Source organism: Pygoscelis adeliae, unplaced genomic scaffold, assembly GCF_000699105.1.
Source record: "Pygoscelis adeliae isolate BGI_AS28 unplaced genomic scaffold, ASM69910v1 Scaffold171, whole genome shotgun sequence".
Classification (NCBI taxonomy): domain Eukaryota; kingdom Metazoa; phylum Chordata; class Aves; order Sphenisciformes; family Spheniscidae; genus Pygoscelis; species Pygoscelis adeliae.
Genome location: NW_008824186.1, coordinates 3,464,517 through 3,472,397, shown reverse-complemented (window position 1 = coordinate 3,472,397; position 7,881 = coordinate 3,464,517). Strand labels below are relative to the sequence as shown.

Genomic DNA, 7,881 nt, shown 5'->3' with positions numbered 1-7,881 from the left:
TACTAACAGAAAGACTTCTTATTTTAATTAGATATCGTTAATATGGTGTACGTGATGTGAAAATTTAGGAGAGGGGCATTTTTGCACTTTGTATTTTTGATGCAAGATTTAATTTGTAAGCAACAAAATAAATTGATGATGTACAAAGAATACATACTTTGACTGCTTTCCATTGAAATCATTCTCATGTTATGATATGCGGCTGCAGCAGCAATGCTGGAGGAAGAATCTGATGACAACGTCTATAAAACCTTCTATTTGGGTGGCATTACTTGTTTCATGCCTGGTCAATACACCAACCATAAATCTTTGTTCTGTTTTCAAGTGGATTTGTGGGAAAGAGGGAATTGAAAGGAAGAATTATTTTGGTTATTTTATAAATTTGTTTTGATTATCGTTTGTTATTTGAAACCTGATCATCCCCCCATTTTAAGACAACAACAGTCCAGGGAAGCAGATCCAAGAAATGACTGAGCAATTACAGTGATTGAAAGTCCTGTCCAAGAATTGTGCAATACTTTCCAGTGCTTGCTGGCTCCTTTCATTCATTGAAAACTACCAAATGAGTATGTTAGATTTAAACATATACAGAGCCACTCACTACAGAACTTTATTCTCTTTGAAAGTACATTTCACCTCAGCCAAGTTTTCTAATGGCTGTCAAACAACACCTTAACATTTGGTTTGACTAATCATGGCAGGTAGTACCATGTACAACTTGTATAGAGAATTTTACATTGTAGCTCTAGTAAATTAGTGACTACAGTTGAGAAAAAAAACCCTCAAAGTTTCTCTGTATGCCATTAACAGATAGTAAAAATAGTTTCTTGTGAAATTTCTCCATGGAAAGTTGCCAGGAATAATAAGAGCAAAACAACAAACATCTGATCAGATATGAATAAACTTACACTGCTCCTCATGCACAAATTCCACTTTAGTCAGTGGAAACTTTTACTATCTTGACACTCATTCCTATACAATTTCTTCTATTTTACCTTTTAAGTTATACTTCTAGGGTTCTATTTTCCACAAAGCATCTAGTATCTGACTCAGAGCAGAGGATAAGGAAGAAGCAGCTATAAAAACCATAGCACAAAAGTAGAATTTTGCAATTCTTTTCCCCCATTTTTGCTTTCACATTTCACTGTAGATTGCTACATCAGGAAAACATTATTCAGCTTATTACCAAAAATCCACATGGTTGTATTTTCCCACTCTTTTATAAATACAATAAAATGTAACATTCAAATTATTTTTGTATTCCTCTGAGAAGAAAAAAAATAAAATTAGTATTAATATAGCTAAAAATGGCATATGCAAATAAAAGCTGAGCACTGATGATTAATTTAGTCAATCCATATGGGAATTTAAAACTAAGTACAAATGAGAATTTAACCGTGACATTAAACACAGTTCAAGTTAGAACAAAAGCAAAGGAAATATTAAGTAGTGATACTGCAATAAAATCTAAATAAACTTGGAAGAAGCTTTTTAAAACTTTACCATAAAGACAGAGTCAGATACATAACCCAGAGAACTAAATAAGTAAAAACAAACAAACAAACACCAAAACCCCCAAACCAAAAAAACAAAAAAGACTCTAGATTTCATCGTATAAATCTAGGGGTTTTTTTAATGAAATTGCATCAACATGTTCCAAACTCATAATATTCAGCATCTATTAGCAACTAGAATTAATAAGCAAGTAGACACAATAAAACTCTGTACAGGCTCGCCAGTACACCTTCAGGTCTCCATTATTCTCCAGTTCAGAGCATCTCTGAAATAGGCAGCCAACATGGTCTGGATCCTGCAAATCACACGGAACTCCTAACAGTATCAGAGGGATACCACAATGCCAACACCAACAGAAGAGTCAACTGTCTTCAGCAGCCAGCTCAACCTCTTATTAAAATAAGCGTATCCCATTCCAGTGTCTGAAGCCTCAAGAAGCTCCTCACCAGAGCCACTCACAGAAGACATAGATGTTTTCAAAATTAGACTAATACATTTTCCAGGGAGTTGCTTCCCTCTCTCCCAGAAGCCGTGCAAAACTCATACATACGTACAGGATTAAAGCTACCTCAGCATTTTCCTTCACTTGCAATGAATGCCTTTTTTTTTCCAAGTGCTAAGAGTTTTGTTCATCAAAATGGTATTTTATGTTTAGTCAATTATTCATTCTAGCTATAACAAGCAAAGCAATATAGGGTTCAAAATATGTTCCAGACGGTAAAAACACAAATCAGAAATAAATCAATTTATAAAAATAGGAAGAGATTTGTTTTTATTGCCATAATTTTACTTTAAAATATTCATAAGCTTCCTTCTGGTTCTAAATTAGTTCAGAATACTCTGAGCTAATATCCCTCTGAATTTGGAGACATTGAGAGCTTACTGGTTTGGTTTTAGAGAAAAGTGTCATGTCAGATGCTAAAATAATTCACATCAGAAATATTCTTTTACGGAGCAGAAGTTCTCAAGAACAAATACTTTGTCACAATGGAACTGTTTTCAGTGTACATGAGCAAAAGGAACACACTCACACAAAACCCTAAATGAGATATGCCTGGAGAGGAGATGAAGCCTACATAAAATGAGCGAATAGCTGAGCCAGACCACAGAGAATGAGAAAGGATACAAGAGGAATGCAACCCTGAATTTTTAAACAGTGATAAGAAAAGAGCTTGATCTTGCTATTATACTATTTTGTTACAGTTCATTTTTTTCAGATTAAATTATACTATCTTCAAGATCAAACACTATTTTGGCAGGTGTCTGGCTTACAGTTTTGAATCTAATTTCAAGTTTCTACAGTACTAATGCAGAAATCTAAGTGTAGACTGGAACCACGTGTCTGCCCACACCTCCAAGAGCAACAGCACATTTCCAGTGCTCTTCCCATTTTGTCCTCTATTCCATGTAAGAGCCAGCAATTCCAAGCTGAAGCTACTATTTTCAATAAATAAACATTCACACAAAAATGAACTTTAAAAGAACTGACAATACATTTCTCACAACCACATCCAAATATGCAAGAGTGTAACAAGAAAACCTCCACGTTAAATTGGTATAATCATTCTTTTCTTCTCACTTTAAGGAACATGATGGAGGAACTACACCACAGAAAAAAAGCTGAATTTTTATTTTTAGCTCTATCAACAATGTTTATACTAAAGGCAAGGATATATTACAGGTAAAGAAATATTTGTTCCAGTACAAACCCATACGTATTTCGTCACTAAACCATTCACAAAGTTCCTCAAGTCATCATCCCACAAAAATTAAAAGAAACACGCATTCAAAACAAAAGCAAGACATGAAAGAAAAGACATGAAACAGTCAAGTTGAAATCTTCCATTTAAAAAAAACCAAACCAAACCAAAAAATGAACACAGTAAGAGATAATCACTAGACAAAAAAGAAGAAAACTGGCTATTTGAGAAAAATTACTAAACCAGATGCAAATTATTCACACAAGTAAGGATATGCACAATCAGGCCATACTAATTGAGCACAATAAACATATCGTCACTCATTAAAGATCTATCTGCCTGAATTTATCTTTGCTTTCTCTTCAATTCTTGAGTTATTCAATCACTTCCCATCACGCAGGAAAGGAAATATTGCACTATGAAGACAGAGCTATAATTAGATATTTCTGTATTTCATTTCCCATATATGACTGAATGAGAATGGATGGGAAAAGTATGAACAGTGATAATAATAGTAAGTTGAAACATTCAGTAAGAAATACATTGGGCATAGAATAGCGTCTTAATTCTTCCTCAGCACATAATGCTGTGTTTACTGCAAGGTCAGTTAAGTTACTGTAAGAGATTTTTAATGAAAACAATTATAAATTTAAAATAACTGTGTTTAAAGCATTTAACAGTCACTAAGGTCAAGTGATTACAGCAGTTACAAGACCCAAGGGACATGTTCACACCAAAACAAAAGTGAATACATTACCTCAGCCAGTGTATGTAATCACTAAGTGACCACAGAGGTTATTCAATGTATGAGCCAAGATGACTTTCATGCAAAACCAATAATGAAAATTCACCAGCCAAAGGGAAAAAAGCATAAGAATTAGTAAAAGTTGCAGGAAGGGCTGAGAGCTCAGAAGAGCGGGAAAGAGGACGTGGAAAGCATGTTCCGTGATTTGGCTGCAGAGATGAGGAAGAAGGATAAACATTAATGACATGGATGGACAAGATGAACATTTTGTTCAGGTGAGATACCCGAAGAGTTGCAAACGGATGCAAGACCCACAAAATATAAAGTTGCAGGGTTGACAGAAGCGCTTTCAGTCCTGTATAACTCTGGCATATGTAACACCCAGTGAAGTACAAGCGAGGCAGGGGTTCAGAATAATCATCTTTTAACTTTTCCCTTGGCTTTACTGCCAAGAAAATTATGCATAGTTATTGTGTTGTGGTTATCCCATTATATAATCCTAGTGGAGATGAGGTCCTGTTGTTTTACCACAGAATAGGTAAAATAAGCTATAGAATGAAGCCTAGCTTTGATCTCACTTCTCTCCCAAGGTATAAACGATACAAATGCCTTGTCTTCATTACTGCTTTACAACACGATTGCCAGTGGAGAAAACCATGCACACAGAAGACTGAAAACCCCTTTCTATAAGGAGAACCTTGCATTTGATGGGAGTTCTCAGTGCATTGCTTTGGAACAAGGTTCCTACCAACTATGATGAAAAAAGATGCCTTCCACTATATGGCAGAAGAAAAAGGAATCCTGCTTGTTCCTACCAGCCACTGGTATGTATTTTTTAAACTATTACATGTTATCACCTCACAACCTTCAAGGTACTAATCTTCACAATATACATAGTAAACAGTAAAACGTGATTACTCCCATTTTGCAGATAGGAGCCTGAAATAAAGTGGCAAAAGGGCATGCCTGACCTCATAGTGTTTTGATTCCAGATAAGGAGAGGACAGCACTGGAGCAAGTATTCACCAACGTGACAAGATTCCCCAGGGGAATCAATTTGCTGCCTCACCTTATGCCAGAAACCTAATAACTGGTATTGTCATATATATGAAAATGCAAGTAGACTCTGTGCATGTAAGGAGGAAAAAAAAAAAGAAAGAAAGAAAGAAATAACAAAAGAAGTTTTCTCTGCACCTGAAATATGAAAGCCTGAGGCCAAAGCCAGTAGGTCCTCACACAGAGGTCCTCACACAGTCAGTTTCAATGACACTGACTGCCGAAGGACGCAAAACCTGCTTTCTCAGATAAATACTATACTGACTTCTACAAGAACGATATGTATGCTAAGAAAGCCCCATGGTAAATTATTGAGGCTGGAACAAAACATATCCAAAGGGTTATAATTCTTCTGTTGCAAATGTTAAACCCAGGATCTATGTGATAAAATTACACCATCATGAAACACCTGTTAAATACAAAGAATGCCAAGTGGCTGCCAATACTGTAAGATTCCCCATGAAAGGGTGAAAACACAGTAGCAGCTTACTTGTTTTGGCTTTCAGCAGTACTGAGTTAGCATTTTCAAATGCCAAGCACCAGGCATGGGCTCCAGCTATATCAAAAGAATACTGGTGAAATGACCCAAAGACCAAGGAGGAACTTTGGTAGCCAGACACTGCTCTCAGCATGGCATTCAGGGTAGACTTTGGAGGTCTACTCTCTCCAGAAAGCAATTCCTTTTCTGGAGCTGCCTGGCATCTGTAACTACTGAACCTCATTGAACAGCAGTGCTGCCCAGCTTCTCTATGAGGACTGAAGCTTGGTGGGACCACACCGCCCACTCCCAGTGAAGCTCTGCAGCCTCCCACTGCCCTTACCTTGCTTGCTCCTCCTCCTTCGCAACACTAAAATTTACAGGTTATCACAAAGAACATTCAAAAGTTTAGGAAGATTATTCCTACTGTGTCTCTTCCCTCAACCTATGTACATATCCACCTACTTCTCCTACCACTTCTTATTTCCTAGTCCTGCAATTACATTCCTAGAAAAAGGATAGTTCTGAGCTCATAAAATCTAGTGCTGGTTTCTAGAAATAAGAACAATAAAACTAAATTACAGTAATACAGCAGTATCTGGAAGCCCCAATCCCACACGCACAGCAATAAAAAGAAGGAAAAATGTTCTTTAAAATTGGGCTATGGAATCAGAAGCGGTCAGAAGGAAGATAAAAAGAACAGTATGGAGAAAATGCAAAGGAGGGTGAAAAGACAGAAAATGTGGAAGCTCTTCTATTTAAAAATTCCTTTTGTAAATCCAAATGTTCTTTACTTATCTCTTGAAGGGTCAGCCAAGGAACTCCAATGGAATAAAATGATGGTATTAAACGCATGTAGAGATGTGGCCAACATAGAGCAGGAAGAGAGAGTGCAGTGATGGAGGTAAAGCATGATGACAAAGCTATGCTTTCAAAGGTTTTTACATAATGCTGTAAATTCATTCTAACGATTCTTGAAGATCAGCTGCTTGAGTCACCTTCACCTCTGACTGTTTCGAATGCAAGTGGTGACAGGGCAGTACACAGCCAGCCTACCAGTGGCATTTATAACAGAAGCATCCTGCACAAGTTCCCCTCCTTCATCTTGGTCTTCTGCTGTTGCAATTTAATTGCCCTCATCTGTAGGAATACACTATCAATGCACTACTATCAACTACAGCAGACTACAAAAGGCATTCTACCAAAGAGGCATTGAGTACCTGCGTTCAAATTTAAAATGCCAGTACTCTAACTCAAAGAGGCAATCATGTGAATAACACCCCCAAAAAATTCTCCTCTTCCAAACAGTATTATTGATTTTGCTATCCTATATTGTGGGAAGAAGTACTTTCGTAATTTCCAAGTATGTTGTAACTTTCAACACTGCTTTCAGTTATGGTAAACCCAAAATACAGCAAGCAATAGTTTTGGCTGTAGACATAAAACCCCACAGCGTCAGCTAACAGGACGCTGTATACATTCATCTGAAGTGCCACCACTCCCTCAGCACACACAGAAGGCTACACAGTCCTTGCTGTGGAATGACAGAATCTTTTCCCCCAAGATAATGCAGAAATACAGCAAAGTCTCTAAATTTGTCTTAATTAACAGAATCATACTGAGGCTAGAAACAGCACATCACAAGAGGACAAGTGAAGCAAGGGTAGGGGGGCATTTTCAAGTGCTCTAATTCAATTAGGAGGCAGTGACTGACACTTGGACAGGAGGGGTTAATTGGGGTCACCAAAACGCAGTAATTCCTTACCTAACCAGTCATTAAACTTCTTAACCTCTGAGGGCAGTCCCAGTTCGGTGAAATCGCCCGTGTGGAGAAGGATGTCCCCATAAGGCATCTGGATGCCATCTGTTCTGGAGTGTGTGTCTGAGACGCAGACAAAGCGCGTGTGGCCCGCTGGTTTTGGAGTGTCATATGGGATAGGGTCGACCCTAAAGCAGACACATAAAGATCTCGTAACAGTTACAAGGTTAAAGCCCTCCCATCTATTATTTCAGATATCAACACAGATCTATCTCTACATAAGCGTGCATGCACACACACACATCCATTTACACACACCATGCTGAAAGAAATCGCTCTGCAATGCAACACTGCCAAAAATCCAGAGGGGACCACAGTGCTTCTTAAATACTTACCTGGTAAGGAAGGAAGATTAAGAGATACACAAGATATGGCCAGTTTCTGACACTAAAGTTAATTTAAACATTGGAAAAGATGGATTTGAGAGACTTTGAATTCAGATGTATTTTTTCCATCATCTGCCTTATACATGAACAAGTGCACAAGCCATTAAATAACAGGTCTCGCAGGTGGGCCAGCAACAGGCTCTCACTTGAGCTGAGCAGCTTAGCATGTGATTTTGTTCAAG

General features: G+C 37.6%; 1 protein-coding gene across 2 annotated transcripts in view; it reads right to left on the bottom strand.

Moving 5' to 3' along the window:
- MPPED2 (metallophosphoesterase domain containing 2) overlaps positions 1-7,881 on the bottom strand; it is a 102,525-nt gene that overhangs the window by 61,366 nt on the left and 33,278 nt on the right. For both annotated transcript variants that reach the window (XM_009334512.1, XM_009334511.1), the window contains one exon: positions 7,260-7,441. In XM_009334512.1, the coding sequence (XP_009332787.1) occupies positions 7,260-7,441 (182 nt within the window). The remainder of the gene's footprint in view (positions 1-7,259; positions 7,442-7,881) is intronic.